Below are 21,126 nucleotides of genomic sequence, written 5' to 3'. Positions count from 1 at the left end.
AATGTAGTTCTTCATTTCGCGAGCTAATTTTCTTCGTAGGTATCTTTTTAGCTTTGGGTTAGGTTTAGGTTCTGGTTTATAAAATGATAGTGTACATAGACCACTACATCTGGTAAATTACTAGTTCACATAGAAATGCATAAAATACATAATTTAGGATACTTCATTACAATTTAATGGTTTGATCAAATTGGCATTACACAGAACTACTTAATGATAATTTACTGTGTTTTAATAATAATGTAATCGTCCAATAAAAAGCTAACATGTATAGAAATAGCAATAAAAGTTATTTTTATATGTTTTACGGTAATTAATGGCACGAATTGAAAACAGTATATTATTATTAATTGGCAATAATTATCGCGTTCACAGGCCTTTTATATTTTTAAATGTGTTTAATTTTATATTTTTTATTCGCAGTTTAGTTGTTAAATTTATTGATACTTGTCACCAACATAATTAATTTTAGAAAGAAGTTTTTAATTAATACTTTGATAAATTGTCTTAGTGCTTATTCCTGTAAAAATATTAATACATATTTACATCATCTATTAAAACCGAGTGTTTAAGAGTGTTTATGTATTAAGTTCAAAACGCCACCAACAGATGGCGCTGTACGTTATTAACTCGCGCAAGTGAAGTATTTTTTGGCCCATACATATATGGGTGACTACAGAGTCCATTTTAGAACAACTTAATACACGTCTTGTCTTAGTACAATACTATTGTGGTTTTATTTGAGTTAACCCTTTAGTACAGTTCAAAACATCGCAAGTTCAGTGTGTTAACATTGGTCCTAAACGAGACCGGATTTTGGGAACAACAGTCCCAGTCAAGGGGACGCGACGCTTCGTGTACTCGCAGTGGATCGCTGTGGCAAAAGTACACGCAACAAACCGCCCGGCAACAAGCGGTGCAGCGGCGGTCAGGCGTACTGGGCGCAGCAGCGCCAGCGCCGCCAGCAGGAGCGGCCGCAGCGACGTCACGAGGCGAAAGCTGAGCTATCGACGTGATTGAAGGTGACGACATCATCAGGACGACAACAGTCAACGGCACACAGGCAAAGGAAGTCGACGCAAGTGTCAGTGATTGTGTGGTGATAAACTGTGAGTACAATTTTGACATTTACCCAGTTCAAGTGAAGAAGTTCGAGGCAATTTGGACCTTATTACTTAAGAGTTTTTAACTTGTAATATTTTAGATTCTATTGTGAGTAATATTGGACTTGTAAAATTTTAAATGCATGTTTTAGGACTTAGAATAATTTGCTAAAAAACGAGGGAACGGGGAATCCATGCCCGATTTTGTTGATATTTAAGTTAAGCGAAAACACTTGTAATTTTTTCATAGATTTGTCATATTAGTAAAAAGTTTGATTTTACAAATTGCAATATTTTGTTTATGCACAGTCTTTTAATTGTAATTTCAATATGGAAGGTTTAATTAACGTTCAGAAAGACTTACAAAAAGCTATTGAAAAGGGTGCAGTTAATTATAGGAAAAGTCCAAAGGATAGAATCACTATTGAATATTTAGAAACTAGATTGGAAAATGTGGAAAGAGATTGGGGATTATTTTATAAAAATCACAATAAGTTAGTTCTTCAGTACGAGGGCAAAGAATTGGAAAATAGTTCATATGTCATTAACGACATCTATGATAATACTGAGGAATCTTACATAATGTATAAATCCTGTTTGAAAACTGAGTTAAATAAATTATTGGCTTATGCACAAAGAGAAAAATCTGCTAATTTAAATGTTGAAAAATGTGAGTCCAATAATTCTTTTGTTAATTTACCTAAAATATCGATTCCGAAGTTTTCTGGTAATTATTCAGAGTGGCCAACCTTTAGAGACTTGTTTACTTCACTCGTACATAATAATAATTCACTCGATGATGTACAAAAATTACATTACTTAAAAGGCCAACTGTCAGGAGAAGCAGAACAATTAATAAGACATACTCCTATTACCAGTGATAATTATTTGCAGTGTTGGGATCTATTAGTAAAGAGATACAACAATAAACGTTATCTTTCAAATTGCATTTTGAAACGATTATTTAGTCAAAAACAATTAAGTATTGAATCATCATCGGGATTAAAGGAATTGTTGGACACTACATGTGACTGTTTAGGTGCGCTACAGAACATAGGTATACAGGTGTCCACATGGGATGTTATTATCATTCATATAGTAACGTTTAAATTGGACTTAGAAACGCGTAAACAGTGGGAATTACATATTTCTAATATTGATGCCAATATTTTACCAACTTGGAACCAACTTAAGGAGTTCTTAGAGAGTCGTTTTCGGGCTCTGGAGTTCGTAGTTGCGAAGAGACCTTTCCAACAAAATAGTAGTCCTCAGAACAAGCCCAAGGTATTGCTTTCTACTAGTGGTTCTGGTATGCGATGTGAATACTGCTCAGATGTTCACAAGTTATGTTTCTGTAAAGAGTTCGCTAAACAAGATTGTGCAAGACGACGTGAGTTCGTTCTTAAAAATCGCATTTGTTTTAATTGTTTGGGCAGTAATCACACCGCTTACGAATGTAAAAGCCCCAGTACCTGCAAAATATGTAAAAGGCGCCACCACTCGTTACTTCACATAGCATCTGAAAAGGTAAACGAAAAGAGTTCATCTGAAGAGGTCTCTCCACTGGTGACTTGTCTGTCAACAATGGAAAAGCCTAAGCAGGTTTTATTAGCCACCGCGTTAGTAAATGCCGAGTCACAAACAGGTGAATTTCAAGTTATACGGGCGTTGCTTGATCAAGGCTCTCAGGCGTGCTTTATTACCGAAGCCACTGTGCAGCTTTTGAGATTAAAAAAGAGATCAATTCATGGCGTTATTTCAGGATTGGGAGATAATAAATCAGTAACTACCAAATATGAGGTCAACTTTACAATACAGTCGCGTTTTGATCCTATGCATAAAATACCTATCAAGGCGTTCGTGTTAAAAAACATCAGTTCATATTTGCCTGAAAAGCACATCAAGTCAATCAATTGGATAGATTTACAATACTTACCGCTAGCGGATCCTGGGTTCACTGCATCAGGTAAGATTGATTTGCTGATTAGTGCAGAAGTTTACAGCTACATTCTGAAAGAAGGGTTAATGAGAAGTCCAACGGGATCTTTGATCGCGCAGAACACCACATTGGGGTGGATCGTTTCAGGTGTAGTTGACACTGCCAATGTAACTGAAGAAAATAATAACAAATCTAAGGCCATTTCAAGAAATATAACTGTCATGCACGCACAAGTAAATGAGGACGACATTTTAAGGAAGTTTTGGGAAATTGAAGAACAACTACCTGATAAACGGACTATCCTAACCGAAGAAGAACAACGCTGTGAGGACTTCTTTACAAGCACCACAGTGAGAACACCCGAAGGTCGTTACATTGTGAGGTTACCATTTCGTGAAGATCAACCGCAATGCACGAATCACGGGTCTAGAGATATCGCAGAAGCTAGATTTAGATCTTTGGAAAAAAGATTCGCAAAGGACAAACACCTAAAAGAAAAGTACACAGAAGTAATAAATGAATATCTAACTTTAGACCACATGAGGCCAGCCAATGAGAACATAAAGGAAAATGAAGCAACTTATTTACCACATCACGCTGTTGTACGAGATGATAAAACGACAACAAAGGTTCGAGTGGTATTTAATGCCTCAGAGAAGAACAAGAAAGGCGTATCATTAAATGATACTCTTATGATTGGCCCCACCATACAAGCGGACCTTCGCCATGCTGTGATGCGATGGAGAGAACACCCGATTGCTTTAGTAGCGGACATCGTCAAAATGTATCGCCAGGTTTTAGTAGCAGAGGAAGATGTGAAGTACCAACGTATCCTGTGGCGCGACGAACCTGAAAAACCAATAAAAGAATATGAATTACGGACAGTTACTTTTGGAACAGCATCGGCGCCTTACCTTGCGGTCAGAGTGTTGCAGCAAATCGCCATGGACGAAGGCCAAGAAGTTCCTCAAGCTGCTGAAAGGATTTTACAGAGCTTTTATATGGACGATCTGATGACTGGTTGTTCAAGCGTCGAAGAAGGTGTAGAGCTCTATAATCAGTTAAGCAAAATATTAGAAAAAGGCGGATTTAAATTACAAAAGTGGAACAGTAATGATAAAACGTTAGTTGAAACTATCAAGGAGAAGGAAAGGGAAAGTGACGGGTTAGTGACGGAGGAGGTGATAGAAGGAATTAAGGACAGTAGTAATACACAAGAAACAGAACTAAAGCTCAAATTAGACCAAACAGTAAAAATATTAGGACTTACCTGGAACCGCGACGACGACTTCCTGCAGTACTCGGTGATCCTTCCTCTAGCAACCGCACCTGTAACAAAAAGAACAATTATAGGAGATATAGCGAGACTGTTCGACCCACTAGGTTGGATAGCGCCTACAATCATCATAGCAAAGATTTTTATTCAGCGTTTATGGTTAGCTGGTGTAGGTTGGGACGAACAGCTTTCTAACGAACTATTAGATGAATGGAACACTTACCGAAGAACATTATTGGATTTAACAAAAATCAGGATTCCACGTTGGCTTGGTACTTGTCCAGATGACGTCCAAGTCGAACTTCACGGGTTTTGCGATGCGTCCAAGGCAGCCTACTCAGCAGTTATCTATTTAAGGGCAATCAACATTCAAGGACAAGTGAATGTATCACTTCTAACTGCCAAAACAAGAGTAGCGCCTATCAAGCAAGTGAGCATCCCAAAGCTGGAGCTATGTGGAGCGGTTCTGTTGTCAAGATTGATAACTGAGACTGCTAAGGTTCTTAACATTCCCAAGGACAAGGTTAAAGCTTGGACCGACTCCACCATTGTTCTTGCATGGTTGAATGCTCACCCCAGTAAATGGAAAACCTATGTAGCCAACAGGACCTCGGAAATTCTAACAAACATGAACTCATCGCAATGGAGCCATATTTCTACGAAGCACAACCCTGCCGATTTAGCTTCTCGAGGAGTTTTGCCGGTTTCTTTAGCTGAGAGTAGCTTATGGTTCAAAGGGCCACAGATAATTCAAGAACAAATCATAACTTACCCTAGAGCGACGGATTTGAAGGGCACCCTTGAAGAATCAGCCGGTAGAACTTATGTTGCAACCATCCCGGATGATACGATTTTCAAAAGATTTTCTTCACTGTCGAAATTACTCAGAGTCGTAGCATACTGTAGAAGGTTCATAAGACGAACAAGGTCCACACATTTACGCAAGGATGAAATTGATGAAGCTCTACAGTGCTGTATTAGACAAGCTCAAAGAGAATCATTTCCATCTGAATATGCTCAATTGTTGGTTGGAAATTCGGAACACAAGTTAAGTTCATTGAGATCACTATGTCCATATTTAGACGACAACAAGATCATCAGAGTCACAGGTAGATTGCAAAAAGCACAAGGAGATGAGAACTTTAAGCATCCAATAATCTTGCCAAAGAATCATCAACTCACCAAGTTGATAGTAGCTGACGCACACGAAAAAACGTTGCACGGCGGTCCCCAGTTAATGATAAATTATCTGCGGTCTGCTTACTGGATAATTTCAGTCAGAACAATTGTGAGACAGCACGTTCATGCATGTGTGATCTGTGCTAAACAAAAGGCTCAGACCAAGGCTCAATTTATGGGCTCATTGCCTTCAGTAAGATGCACGCCAGCTAGACCATTTCTTCACAGTGGTTTAGATTATGCTGGACCCATCAATATAAGGACATCCAAGGGTAGAGGTCATCGCTCTTATAAAGGATACATCTCATTGTTTGTATGCATGAGTACGCGCGCTATTCATCTCGAGCTGGTGAGTGATATGACCTCACAAGCTTTTCTTGCAGCATTTAAGCGTTTTACTGCTCGTCGAGGACATTGTACCGACATTTGGAGCGATAACGGTACAACGTTTGTAGGAGCAAGCAAAGAGTTGCAGCAATTGAGTTCCATCCAAGAACCCATTGTACAAAATCTTGAAATGAATGGCACTACGTGGCATTTCATTCCCCCCCATGCCCCCAATTTCGGAGGTATCTGGGAGGCTGGAGTGAAATCTACTAAATTTCACCTCAAACGCGTAATTGGAGACCAAACTTTAACTTTCGAGGAATTAAGCACTCTCTTGTCTCAGGTGGAAGCATGTTTGAATTCACGTCCGATAAGTGTCATTCATAGTGACGATCCTAGTGAACCACTTCCACTAACTCCAGGACACTTTTTAATTGGAGAGTCACTCTTGACAGTACCAGAGCCCAACTACGAAACCTCATCATTAAGCTCTTTAAGTCGTTGGCAGTTAATACAGAGATCAGTTCAAACCTTTTGGAGACGTTGGTCTCAGGAATATTTGGCATCAATGTTAAATCGATATAAATGGAGATCTCACACTCCAGAGCCAGAGATCGGCCAAATTGTTTTAATAAAGGAAGACGATTTGCCTCCTAGTAGGTGGCTTTTAGGGCGCATTTTAGAGAAGCATCCAGGTAATGATAACATATCACGTGTGGTCACCTTGCGCACTAAGTCATCCGTCATAAAAAGACCTACCTCAAAACTTTGTATTCTGCCTATAGCAAACTAAGTTTGTATTGTTAAAAATGTTATTTTATTAAGTACAATTAAGTACTATGTTATTTAAGTTAAGACATTAGTTAAGTACCAACTCAATGTTTAGTTCATTAAGTTTTGTAGGCCATTCCTGCAATTAAATGGCCTAAGGGGGCGGTATGTTTAAGAGTGTTTATGTATTAAGTTCAAAACGCCACCAACAGATGGCGCTGTACGTTATTAACTCGCGCAAGTGAAGTATTTTTTGGCCCATACATATATGGGTGACTACAGAGTCCATTTTAGAACAACTTAATACACGTCTTGTCTTAGTACAATACTATTGTGGTTTTATTTGAGTTAACCCTTTAGTACAGTTCAAAACATCGCAAGTTCAGTGTGTTAACACCGAGACTGTTTTCCTTTATAAAATCAGCACATTTTATTTTTCACTACTGAAAATATGAACTGAAACTTTCCTTAATATTTTTTAAACACTTAAATAGGTATGAAAGAACACAAAATAGCGTCAGTTAATTTGACTTAACTTCTTGCTAAACCTTGCACCACTTGTGTCTTTAGTAATTAAGACTTTCTCATTCCATAAGTCGTTTTCAGAAAAACAAAAATTTCGAGGCATAAAAATAATTATTACGTTAAAAATTAATCACCTAGAGGTTAATTTAGTTATTAATACCATGGGCTATCGTTAAAGGTACGTAATAAACCTAGCTTCGCCGAGATTACATCTTAATGAGGATTTGAATTTGTGTTTTAATTTAAAACTCTGCTGTGATTTTGAAACGTCAGCTAATGGGATTATTATGCCTACCCAATTTTTTAAGGACTGCAAATTTTGTGTCGATGATTTAATTGGAAATGATCTCAGGCATGATCTAGACTCTAGATTCTAGAGCTTAGAGTATTAAGTTTTCAGACAGACATTATTTTGAGGATTTTCGATTGTAAGATATCATGTAAATTAGGCACTGCTTGCCTTTTAGTACGGTATCGTACGCCTCCATTCTTACCTGAGTTTGTATTTCAAACTCTATCATAGTCTGTATATCTATGCTTTTAAGTCTAGATCAAATTGATACTACGATAAAAAATATTCTTGCGTGCTACGGAGGGCATGTAAAACTTTAAGCAAGATTTAGGTCTTTATTTTGAGTCACTTCAAACCGTTTTGAAAAGGAACAAACATAACATAAGGCGCTCTTAACTTTAGTCGTAGCCTAAGAAATTGGTTTCATGTTAATCTGTTAAGTAGATAACCGATGTTAGTCGTATTGGGCGCATTAATTTTCTAAGTATTGAGCGGCAAATGCAGCAATGAGGCGGAGTTATGCTAAGGTTAGTTTGTGACCGTTATGAAAATCATAAGAGAAGTACTAAATTAGAACTTATTATAAAGACTAATAAGTTGTCTAATTTAAGGTCGATTTCATTAATTTTGATCGAATAATGTGAACTTTTAAAATATTTTTGAAAAAAGAACGGTTTTATTCCTCTGTTTTCATGAATTCTGGAAGAATGAGTAGTGGCCAGCATTATTGTGTGTATTTTAGTGATAGCTTTAATTTCGTATCAAAATTCAGAAGTTTGAAAAAGGAATGTCAGATTATTAGTAGAAAACAAAATATTTTGATTATAAAAAATACTAGAAGTGTTTTGTAATTTTTATTCTGAGAACTTTGAAGTTATCACTTTCAAAAGCAATTTCATAAATGGTAGGAAATTCACAGTACCTTTATCTTTACCGCTCAATTATATTAAACAAATACATACATTTGTTCCTTGTTTAGAAGCGAAATGTCGTTCGAAAGCTGCACCCATCGATCAGTGAACCGGAGCAGGCAACGAACCACTCTATTAATCCTGGACCAGCGTTTCATTCCACTAAGCCATCGGTACAAAATACGATACTGTTGTTGAACGATTCAATTAGAGGATAAGTTGCTATGGACTTAGAAATTTTATGTCATTGATAACTACTGGTATAATAAATATTTGTACGAAATATAAATTATTATTATACCTACGCGTTTATCAACATGAGTGTGGCAACTATCATTCTAATGCGTTTAGGCATTTTTTAGTACATATGTAGTAAAAGAGTACGAGTAGAGTCGTCCCTTCCTAGATATTATGTCGCTGTAGATGCTATTTCAATTTTATTCTTTTATCTACTATATAAAATAAGTCGGGTTTTCCTCCCTGACGCTATAACTCCAGAACGCACGAACCGATTTCCACGGTTTTGCATTCGTTGGAAAGGTCTCGGGCTCCGTGAGGTTTATATCAAAGAAAATTCGGGAAAAGGGGGTAAAACAGGATCCACGCGTACGAAGTCGCGGGCGGCCGCTAGTTGAATTTATAAAATTGCATTTGTTTTTAACAATACACTATCAGTTTTCAATATGATCAAGTATTCAATAAAATTATGTATATTTTTCCAATAAGATTCTGGAGACCATAACCACTTTACTGATTTATTATTTAATAATTATTTTAGTATACTGTCTGTCAAATTTTCAATTGTTTAATTCAAATATGATATTATATGGTTCATAGAATACAAACCAAGGGAAATCACAAAACTAAAACAAATGTGATAAACAGAGAGCACAAAATAATGCGATTAAAATCTATGATAGCCGTAATGTTACCGCTGGGACGCAGCCATCATCGGCTATTTTACGCTATGTGTTCTGTTACCATCATATTGCGATTATCGCATCAATATTTATAACTATGTATATTTTAAAGACTGTAAACCCTTGAAAAAGCGGCTGACAGTTGACTGAGTTTCTTGTGCTGCTTCTTCTCAGCACTGGCCCATTTATTGTCCCGAAGCAGTGGTAGGGTTAATACTGGGACTTGTAAAAGTATTTTTGAAAGGCTACTTGCAAAAATAAAAGAGATATGAGTTTTTATTGCAGGTAAATGATTAATAAACATAGATAAAACTTATATTTCACTTAGATTTCTTTTAATAATGTCAGATCTTAAAGTACTAAAAATACTCAACAAATTTTTATTATTTATTGTATTTTATTTCCACAGAATAAGCAATCAATAAATTGTGGTTGAATAAGAATAATGCAGTCAGTTACTTCATAGAATCTATTAAAAAAATGGCATCGTTTAAAAAGATTAATGCCAAGCAAATCTACTGCTGGATTATTTTATTACAATAAAAGTAAATGATCAACTTCCAAATAAAAATTAGAAATCCTATTTAAACTTACTATAATAGAAGCTTCCATCCACCTTCCGTCCACCCACAAGGTGGACCGATGACCTGATAAAGGTAGCGGGAAGGCGCTGGATGCAGGCCGCTACCAACCGTGCGATGTGGAAGTCATTGGGGGAGGCCTATGTTCAGCAGTGGACGTCCTGTGGCTGAAATGAATAGAAGCTTTAAAATTTATATGAGGAAGACCAACCACTGCTACTATGCTGCTTATATTAATGTTATCGATCCCCTATAAAATCCCCCGATATATTCCCATATAAAAGTATTGTTTATTCCTATAGCCAGTCATTTCCGAGTTATTATGCCTTCATAAGGTGTAATGTATACTCACCTATTACAATTTTTAACACCATAAAACCAAAAGCCATAAAATTCTGAGTGTTTTAATGTCTGCCTTGCTATATTTTCAATATCATTTTACCGTTATAAGTTTAGAACGTGTAAGCAGTTATTATTATAGGATTTATAAGCATTACCAATAACACAGTTCGTGAAAGTATCCGGTAAAAAATATGAATGCGTACAAACAAATACACAGTAATTTGCTTCAACCGGTGGTTTCTGTAACGTGTAATTTTGTTGAGATTGGCCGTATAAAAACGTTTGATTACTTTTATACTGACGTGGAGGTACTGTTAGTGACCATTTGGCATAGCGAACGCTCCGATAGGCGCGTTTGAAATGCTGAGGCTAGTTTATGGTTATTGTGTTGTATGTATTGTGTAGAAGTTTGTATTTAGATGATATTCTAATTGTTACTAATTTTCGTTGTTGATGTTAGCTTAAAATGATCTGATAATGAAGTTCAAACTATTTGAAATAAATAAACAATAACTACTCGTAACCAAGAAGAGCTGAATCGAGTCTCAAGGAACAAGAGACTACATTTCTGTTTAAAGTTTTGCCAAGAAACTGTTATGGTCCTGCGTCTCATTCATAATTCCAAACAAATATGGAGATTGAATCTAAATTATGAATACTAGCGGGTCACTCTCGCAGTCACAAAGTTTTCACATTAAACACTTTTATCTGCGGCGTCTACAACGGGAGCCAGCGCATGCGCGGCGGCGAAGGACCAAAGCACTTGTTTTCTTTCAAAAAATTCTATCATCTTCAATACAGACGTCTGGCTACCAGTATCCGCGCCGAAGACAAAGATCTGCCACTGGAGAAAAATAAAAACATCCAACATCCGTCATCCCATAGCGGTACACACGACTCGGCGTTCCATCCGAGAAGAACTGAGTAATTTTGATTAGGTACAGAAAATCCGAGCGGAGGAAAACTCTCATGTAATTGCCGCAGGAGCGTTGAAAAAACGCGCACGACCGTGTGTGGCGAGCGCGCGCGCGGTGTGGCGGCGGCGGGCGGGCGGCGCGCGCGGCCCGCGGCCCATTGGCCGGCGCCGGGGGGCGGGGCCACGCCTGCCCGGGCCCGCGCGCGGCCCGCGCCAGTGTCCGCCAGACTGCCGAGCGCGCCGGGCCTCCCGCTTCCCCGCGCCTCGCTCGGCCACGCCGCGTACGACTCTACCAAACCTCAAGTTCGCTACCGTCGCGAGTGCACTATGACACTAGTGAGCTAGCGGGCCGCTGTGACGGTGTCAATAATCTATGTGTATGTGTTCACGTGCTAGTGTGTTGTGTTAGGTTGGGCCCGTGACGAAAAACGTTCGTGGTGGCCAGCGGAGCCTTGCACCCGGGCTCGGGGCGAGCTTTCATGGCTCAGCCTAGGGTACGTACCATCACACCGTAGGTACACATGTGACACCCGATTCGAGTAGGCGTAGTGAAGTCGATGGCCTAGGCGATAAATCTCAATTAGACGATAGTGGAAATAAAGAAGTTGATAATGGACGGCTAAAACATGATGCTAGTGATAAATGTGTCAAAGTAGTACAACACGGTACAGTTGTAATTGATGAGGTCGATCAAAGTGTTTGTGTTAGTTAGGTTGTTGTTTTTGTCGACGGAAAGGAGTTAGGCGTTGGAGTTTAGGACGGTGTGGTTGTAATTTCAATAGTAAATCAAAATAGAGACATGTCTAAATAGGAGGCGATCCATTATCCAGGCCCAGCCTGGTAGTGGTAGTAACAAGCGGCGCGCGACGGGAATACGTAATGACGCGGCCGCAGCCGCTGCCGGCACATTACCGGTGATAATGAAAACGAAATGGACGCGTTACAAATATAAAATAAACCAATGAGCAGTAATTAAGACCTCAAAAACGACAGTGTTGATGAGAAAAATACTGAAAAAGTTGTAGGCGAAGTAAAAACAGTTGCCGATGGACAGGATCGAAGTAGGCATTCGTTTCAAAGTGGCGTTTGACCAGACATGGTAATGGCGGGGAATAAATTGCGACCAGCCGGTGAATAAATGAATGAGTCTCCATATATTGGACACCTGACGGAATATAACTTTGTTGAAGCGTTCGCGATAAATGGGATAAAATGGCAAGCAGCGGGGGGCTATTGTGCGGCCCCGGGCTGCTCTCTTGGGCCGGGACACTCGCGCAACAAGCGGCTTTGAACGCACGGTTAGGCACAAAAGACCAACTCACAAACCGACAATAAAATTCAATTGACAATGAGCAGGAAAAAAACTTTTTGTACCCCAAAGATGGCCTAACGGAACACGGGGACAACTTTCTAAAGATTTAGGGGACGTTTTGTTTTTGCTTAGGGAATGTAATGTTTAATCCTCCCTTTGTTTGACATAAAATTGTCATTGGTAAAGCACCAAGTTTTGTCATTTAGGAAAAAGATAACACTGTAAAATTTTTGAAACGTTCTAAAAAATTGAAATAAAATCATCTAAGTAAATCTTTCGAATAAATTAAGTTAAGCGTCTTGAATATTTGGGATATAAATTATCCCACAAGTAGAGTAAATACTCCAGACTATTGAAACTCATAAAGACCATAAATCAATATTAATTGCATAGTGATTAATGCGGCACGATAAATTGACAACACTAAGTGGAGAAAACCGCGGGCTGTATCTAGGAAATAAAACAAACTATTGTTTACAATAACAGACACTTATTGCTGAGACATGACAATTATTATGAAAGCGATTATAATGAGTATGCGCATGTTACCCAGATATATCAATCAAATATCACAGTGATAGAGCAAGCGACACGAAAATGAGATAATAATAAATAGCAAAGCAATGATAACGCTGGGCTATCAAAAGCCGGTGGTAATTATTGTATTATATTGTAAAACAACGTCATAAAAATAGGCGCAGATAATATTTATGGGCAATCTTATAAACATTGTTGTAAAATGGTAATGCTTGTTACAAAGTGCAACCATTTTCAAAATTTGAAATTTTGAGAACATTAAAATAATAATGTATGTTGGTACTCACTTTAAGGTGCAATAAAAATAATAACGGCGCCGTTGAAATTTCGTTTGGTGTAAAGAGAACAGTCACTTTAATTACCAAAACAATATCTGGATCAAAGCGGAATTGGAAGTCCATTGACTCTACATAACAATGCCAATTCGAAAATTTGTGTTGTGTAGAAACATGAATTATTATAATAGTGCTGTATAATTAATACTTTCAATAATATTTATAGACCCATTTAATTTAGGTGTTGTGTTATTTAGCAGTTGATGAGCTCTACATAAATAAAATAATGAATTGGACCGTTGCCGCACTTGCCGTTATTCTTACAAGTGATTATAAACAATTATAAATATAAATAACAAACCTAACGATGTGACTGCACGATTGTATAACTAGAAGCTAATTAATAAAGAAGAGTGCAGCTTACAACAAACGTTAAACATTAGCATACATTTAAATATAAATCGTCACAATACCCAATTAGGCCAAACATGGCAGAATTTACAATACAAGAAGCATTAGCGGCTTTATTTGACAATATTTCATTTAATTCTATTAACAAAATGTTAATGCAATCAACCGCTTTTACCAATCAAACAATTATAAAAATAAAATAAATCTCAATAAAACAATTGTAGTTTTAAAACATAAAAATTAGATTGAAGTTAGTTATTACAATTTTAAGAAAGCGTTTACCGTTACAAATGTGGTTAAACCAACAAAGCATAAATGTAATCAAATAAAAGTACTAATTTAATTGCATAATGATTACACAGTAATAGTGGCGTATAAACATCTGACTACAATGTTTTTTATGCCATAAATTATTTAGTGTTTCGATTTATAGAGCCGTAAAATTTTACAATGCCAATATATTTTTAGAGGAAAACACGGAACTTAACAAAAAAGATTGTGTGATATCCGTCGCTTGAAAATACAAATAACAGCTTTAGATCATTATTTAGATGCTAGTCGAGTGCTTAATAAGGTTTTTATTAGTGTAGAAATATTTAAACTGTAAATAGCTCGGAACGAAAATAATTGATCAAAGAAATTTTGCGGTAGCCGTTTTAGAAGATTTGACGTGAAATTAGCCGTTATGTATTTTTAGAAAATTACTACCGAATACTGATATAAATACTTGTGTACAAAAACTTTAGTTCATAACGCACCAAAAATATACACTAACATTTCAAAAAATTCGGTGATTAAATTAGAAAAGACAATAATCTTATAATTAACAATTGAAAAAGAAACAGTGTTGAATTTTAGTGATCAGTGAACGTAAATAATAAAATTGACCGAGTTGAAATAAAATGTGGTTGTAAAAAAATATCCTCCACGTTTTTAATTAGACTACAAGTGTTATTGTAGTTTTTATGGCTCCACAAAATTTCTGATTACCTGGGATTACCTAAATTGGTACACAAAATTATATTTGCACAAGTCTTGTCCATGCATTGTAAATGAGAGGCTATCGTGAGTTTTATGATGCCAGCGATAAGGTATCAATTTGTCTGCTAATGGCCTTTGTAATCTGTGATAATGCGCGTTTGGCAGTGGCCCACTAAATGAGTATTGATAACGTTCGAACACGAAAAATAACGTGTATTAGGCGAAAATTTCATTTTTATCAAATTTTGGATTACCTCAATGCTCAATGAAAAGGACGAAATAAAAATCAAGTAAAAATTAATTAAATTTTAACCAAAATGAATTTTTATTGTAGAAAAATAATACAATTATGCAGCAATCATTTTAAAGAGACTTAAAAGAATATTAAGACAAAACAAAATCAAGTTGTCACAAAATAGAAGGATTTTAAACTAAAGTTAGTGACAAAAAAAGTAAAAAAAAACTTAAAAAGTAAATGAACTCTTGCAGTTGCTAATTAAAATATAAAATCAGTGCATAACACGAGGGATATTATTATTTTAAGGTTCCGTTAACATAATTTATTAAAAGTAATAAAATAATAACATTAAAAAATGTAATCAAAATAAAACTTAATCACAAAACGTGTGCTGGGATTAAGATTACGTGGCATTAAGACTATCGTAAAAATATAATATACATAAAGATATTTAAACCTTTTGCTATACAAAACACAACTAGATTAGTTTATTAGGTCAATAAATAAATGCGCTCTACATCTCTGGAAACTTTGAAATAAATTGCAACATCCTCAATTTTATTTTTACTTTTTAATAGTGTTAACCGAGTTATTTGATTTCAAACTACCCAAGTACATTTCTTTATCTTTAAAATGCCATAAAAAAACCGTGGGCCGATTTAAATTTTTCACTTTATGGTTTTTAAATGCAATCTGAACGGTATGTAAAATGCGCCTAAGTTATCAGGTCGCGTGTTTGCAATCCCCAAAGCTGTATTATAGAGAAAAAGTTACTTTTTACGTACGATAAAATTTTCTTAAGTGATATTAAAATTTGGCGAATTATGCCGTTTTATTGGCCACTTATTTCGGATCGTAAACAGTGAAGACAGTGTTACGTAATTTACGAGGTTATTTTATCGTTACAAACGGCCGCGGGTACTTGAAAATTGTTACAGGAATAGCCGCATACGTTTTAGAGCGCTTAAAATTTTATAAAGTGTCTATTTTATCGATTTTAAAGTCAAAAAGTTGGTTCTATGCGATATTTATCTAGTGAGCATCGATTGAAGCGACCTGATCAGTTTTTTTTATTGAATAGTTGAAATATAAATTGCTAAAATGCGTCCGCTTCGTGATTTTTTTTCTAAGACAAGGAAATCTGCGGGTTGACATTAAACTTATTATTGGCACTTACGACGAACTGTAAAGATAATACCGGTATTGTATAGGCAGTTTTGTTCACATTTCGCGATAAAGCAACTCGATTTTAATGCTTTAAGTGTTGAAAAATGCCCCGGCCATTAGTACTGGCGGGCAGATAACACGGCAACACTAACGCGAGTTTTTAATTTTAGCGGGCAACACTTGCACAACCGCGGCTAGGGCCAGGAAGTTACGGTGATAGTTAAAAATTATGTTACTAGGACATCTAGTTAGGCCTTTTAAGGCTTTGTAAATTTTTTATTGTGATTTTATAATACACAAAAAATGCACGGACTGTCAACAACTTTACGTACACATGTTTATTAATTATTAAAGTAAGTGCACAATGTAATATTTCTTAGTTGCCGCTCCTAAATTACGAAATACGCGAATTATGCAATCAAAACAGTCAAATAAATTCAAAAATGTCGGATGTACCAGTATTTTATATTAGAACGTCGCTTGTCCATTTGTGTGTCATTGAAACTATGTAAAATGGATCGTATAATTAATTTATTATGCAAATACATATTTTAAAAGGCAGCCATTTCCAGTAATGGAATAAGAGATAATATTTTAAAAAGTTTTGATTCGAGCCATCTAATCATCGTTGATCCGGTAAAAAATGCGATAATCGTCGAAATAGTGATGTGTGGATTCAAGTATTCCCATTAAAAGTCTGGCCGAATATTTGGAAAGAAAAATTAATTAGTTATGGCCGGAAACATTATGGAGAGCCATCTCGCGGCCGTAATGGGCCTCTAGCCTGTCTATGCGCGTAGATAAATGTCACTTAAATCGGTCATCGGCTCCGAGTGACCAGATAAATTAGGTTTGATGTATTATATAACAGTGTATATGACAAAATGATATATTAATATAATAAAACATGACCGGTAGAGCCGGTTGGGACGGGCTAATGCGATATGGTGATCAGAAGCGGCTATTTTTCAAGCCGGATTACTTGAACACTGTCTTTCCGGTACGTCACCGGTATTTTTTCTACTATTTCGGTCGTGGGTGTAGATTAGCTCTCGGATTGGAAACGTACGTGTTTTTGTGGCTTTAATGGTCTCAAATGATTAACTAAAATACTTAGAAGCGATGTAGGATGTGAACCGTTGCCCCTCGAACTGAGCGGTTAAGTTACTACCAAAATAACATTCAAATAACTATTATGTCTCTGTTACGATTTAAAGATCGAATTTTTAATTTGTGCTATGAATATTACTAGTAGAAAATGTTTGGAATACAAACATTCTTCCAAAAAAATATTGCCCGCTTTAGTGAAAGTAAGTAATAAAACTTTGTTTATTGTTAGCGACGGCTTTCAGTTCTATGAATTCCTTAATACAAACAATAACAAAACAGACACTTTTAAAGCTATTGTCATTGTGTTTATCGCATTAGTAAATTGGTTTATCTAGTTGGAAACTACAAAAAATAAAGGAATTATTTTAACTTTTAACCGCAGATAGCGGTATATTTTCAAATCCTGGACAGAACTCCGCATAATCCAACGAAATCAATTCCACTCATTCTGATGGGCGACGCGCTTTATAACGCACCCACTAATTTGTTATTTAAATTACTGTTCCATTCCATTTTTGAATTTGGATTCGCGCGGCCGAGCTCGCCCTGGTGCGCCCGCGCATACCGACTACCCGCGGGCAGCACCGGCTCCGCATTGTTTTATTCCAAACGCGTTCCTTTTTCAATTTGAATATCACTGTTCATTTTCGAATTGGCGCTTTGTAGACGCGCCTTAATCGCGCACTTTACATTCACCAACCACCCTCCCAATCGCTAATTTGAACCTTTATTGTCTTACATCCTTTTAGACACACTCCCACCGAATTCTTGATCGCATAATCTCTCGTCAAAATACTGCCGCCTTGAACACTGTAATAAATCAAGCTAATCTTTTGTACTGACAGCTATTTGGACAGACATATCGGTGCGTTTCCTAGCTCGTGTCACGCCACCTCTGGAGTTATCGCCGATCGACAGATCCGACTCCTGAAACGGTGTAGTGCGAGATGTGTAAACAATATTAATTGTGGCGGCATGATTCGGCATTCGAGGGTTGGATAATGCCGGCCGGCCAACAGCCAACACTGGCCGGTACGAATTCAGAGTTCCATTTTTGAAATCTTTTTCTTTCTCGAATATGGCGGTCTTTTTTCGGGCGCTTGATAACGAGGTTTGAAATTGGAATCACGACGGTCCGTTGGTTGTTTAGCGCGGGCTTTTCGGGGACACTTTTTACTTTTCTTTGAGATTTTTTTAGAGCTCCGCGAGATGAATAGCTAGCTGTTATGGGCAATTAGTGGCTTATCAGTTTGATTAGCGTCACTTGAGCTTTTTATACTTTTTATATATCGTTGTGTCGTTCTGGGGGGCGATGACCAACTCGTAAGAACAGGTCCCGGTGATCCGATGCGATCCCGCGTTGGTTTGATCTTGATAAGAGTTCGACGAAAAATAAAGGATATTTATTTCGCTGGGTTGAGATTCAATATAATTGGCTTGTACGTTTCATATCTGTATGTTCAAAAATGAGTATTGTATACTTTTTTGATTTCTATGTATCTAAAGGCCGTATTCGCAATCGAATTATAAGATGTAGGACAATTAAATCGTCGGATGAGTAATCAAGGCGTGGCCGCTCTATCATTATCTCGCCTATGTTCAATCCGCACATAGCGCTGTAATTGTGATCGCGAGTGGAAATAAGACCCAACATGGCCGCTGGAGCTGTAAAATAAAAGAGTCGGATCGTGTATTTCTTTGTACATATGATCGAGCCGGGCTTGGTCTTGTTTTTTCACTGAAAATCTTTTTTCTTTGATCAAACTCGGTAAGACTAAGAACAAATCCAGAAATTCTGTAATAGTACCAACGAACATAAATTGTTTATAAGCTTTTAATATTTTCAATTCTAGAAGCTGCCTAAAAATAATGATAAACATCAAAGTTTTAAATATCAAACAGTTAAGAAGATAAATGGCAAAATATATTAAATGGAACTCTACACTGTTAGTTTCGGGAACTGATTTATTTATGAGTTTTGTTGAAATGTTACACATTTTGATATTATGATTGCTATTTTTAATATCTCACACCGTGGAACCGTTATTTTTGAAATACGTTTAATAAAATGAAATATTTAAATGTAGACTAGCTTGTGCGTATTGAAAAAGCATTCCAAACATTCGAAAAAGTAAAAAAAGTACAACAAAGAGGTGTTAATACAAAGACTCACACCTCCGCGTCACTCGAACCAAACTAAATAGTCAATCACGAGCTGGTGTGGCTAATCCCGCATTCAGCGCCACAATGGAGGTAACGAACGTGAACCAACCTCCACGCACATCCCTTGAACTCTAATACTTGGCCATAAGAAGTCCAGTTTCCGAGGTGAACTGTACAGCGGACAAACGGACAGCGGTAATAAGGCGCGTGGGCGGCTTTAAGTCAACGTTATTTATGATGAGACACCTTTTTTCCTATTTTGCTAGATGGCAACACTAATCGGGGTCGAGATTCGAAGTTTGAAATCATGGAATGTCATCTTCACTTTTTAAATTTTGAACTCTTGCTTCATTTTTTTTTGAAGTGTCTGTGTTCGAAATTTAAAAATATTTGAGATAAATTCTAGAGATTTGTTCTCAACTGGCAGCGTGCTTGTTCTTATTACAAAATTGATACGGAATATTTTATTTTGTAAAAGTACCGAGATAATTTAACACGGCCGCTTTTATTGGTGACACGAAAAACCTTTAAGTAGTTAGGTACTTAATAAAAGGAATAAAAGGTAGGTAGTAATAAAAGGAAAAAGATACGGTCGTCGTGCCGAAGGAAATCGTTATCTTAACGACTTATATTTACGTGAAATCTGACTGAGACTCTGGAACTGTTCCCTGGAGTGCACCACGCGATAAGAGGGCACCACTATCGCGCGGTCATGTGCCAGCTATTGACCTCACTGTTTACACTCGAGACAATGTTATTAATAATTCCACATAGCGCAGAAATTACGATAAACCTCTTCAATTTGTAAATGCAAGTAAAGTCAGAGGTTAATGGTCACTTTAAATTAATTTTAAGACTCTATCAATCATAACGTAGATAAAACGGCTGACGCCGGGTGGCGCGGTTATCGCTTTATTTTTGTAAACAGTTCAAATTAAAAATGGAATGGGAGCTAAAACTTTCATCCGCGGCCTTAAAACAAGTGTTAATACTTCTCGAGCGATAAATCTGCTCGCGAATCGAGCGAATCCGTACGCCAAACATCGCTCACACGTTCTATTTTTAAAAGAACGAAGAAAAACACTCGCGCGCAAGATGGATATTGAAATACGTAGCGACTGCATCTGGACGGTTAGCCTTCGAGCTCGAGCCCGTATTTATTATATCGATCTTAACTTTCTGTGGTATTTGAAAACGCGAACTCGGTTCAGGTTACACCATTTATCCACAACTCACAAAATCGGGAACTGAAAGTTCCTGCGTGCCGTTGAAAATGGCATCAAAGTACTCTATAAAAATTTTACGACGGCATTCAACACACAGTGGGACTTTACGTTCCAAAGGCATAGAGGAGGACAGAGCATTAGTGGCACTCGCTGTAGCGCCGAAAGTGTAGCAACGGGCCCTAAAGGATTCAAATTCAAATATAGAACAGTCGTTAATTAAGGTAGGTGGCGTTGGTATCGGTTTATTGACACGTGTAGCTGTCCCCATGCGGATGAGCCAATGGGATAATGGCCGTCTGGGCCCGCATCCGGCGCGGGCCTCGGATCCAGCTCTTGCAACGCTTGGATACAATTTTTCAATTAAACACACAGACAGAAGATCCCTAATAGGTGTCGTTAAGGAGTCGTGTGCCTGATTTTCGAACTGTCCCCGTAACGAGGACGTTTTATTAGTATTTATGGTCGAAACAACACAGCATTCTTCGTTATACTCTCCGAGCATCATGAATGAAACGGAATTTATGACTAGCGCCCACTGTCACGCGGCCGCGAGGGAAGGCCCGCGCCGGCGAGCCCAGTGCTCCGGCGCAGGGCCCTCTCCGCTCGGCCGCCTTGTAGTCGTAA

General features: G+C 37.3%; 2 protein-coding genes across 6 annotated transcripts in view; both read left to right on the top strand.

Annotated features, from left to right (window-relative positions):
• Positions 1–3,128: 3,128 nt before the first annotated feature.
• Positions 3,129–11,427, top strand: LOC135080839 (uncharacterized). Its single transcript, XM_063975564.1, has 2 exons — positions 3,129–4,477; positions 11,151–11,427. The coding sequence occupies exons 1-2, from the start codon at positions 3,129–3,131 to the stop codon at positions 11,425–11,427; spliced, it is 1,626 nt and encodes a 541-aa protein (XP_063831634.1).
• LOC135080508 (homeobox protein homothorax) overlaps positions 11,304–21,126 on the top strand; it is a 341,592-nt gene continuing 331,769 nt past the window's right edge. For all 5 annotated transcript variants that reach the window (XM_063975145.1, XM_063975148.1, XM_063975146.1 and 2 more), the window contains exon 1: positions 11,304–11,576. In XM_063975145.1, coding sequence (XP_063831215.1) covers positions 11,562–11,576 — 15 coding nt within the window. In that variant the 5' untranslated portion in view covers positions 11,304–11,561. The remainder of the gene's footprint in view (positions 11,577–21,126) is intronic.

The sequence above is a fragment of the Ostrinia nubilalis genome, chromosome 18 (genome assembly GCF_963855985.1).
Source record: "Ostrinia nubilalis chromosome 18, ilOstNubi1.1, whole genome shotgun sequence".
NCBI classification, from domain to species: Eukaryota; Metazoa; Arthropoda; class Insecta; order Lepidoptera; family Crambidae; genus Ostrinia; species Ostrinia nubilalis.
Note: the sequence above shows the minus strand (reverse complement) of the source record. Positions and strands in the feature narration are given on the sequence as shown.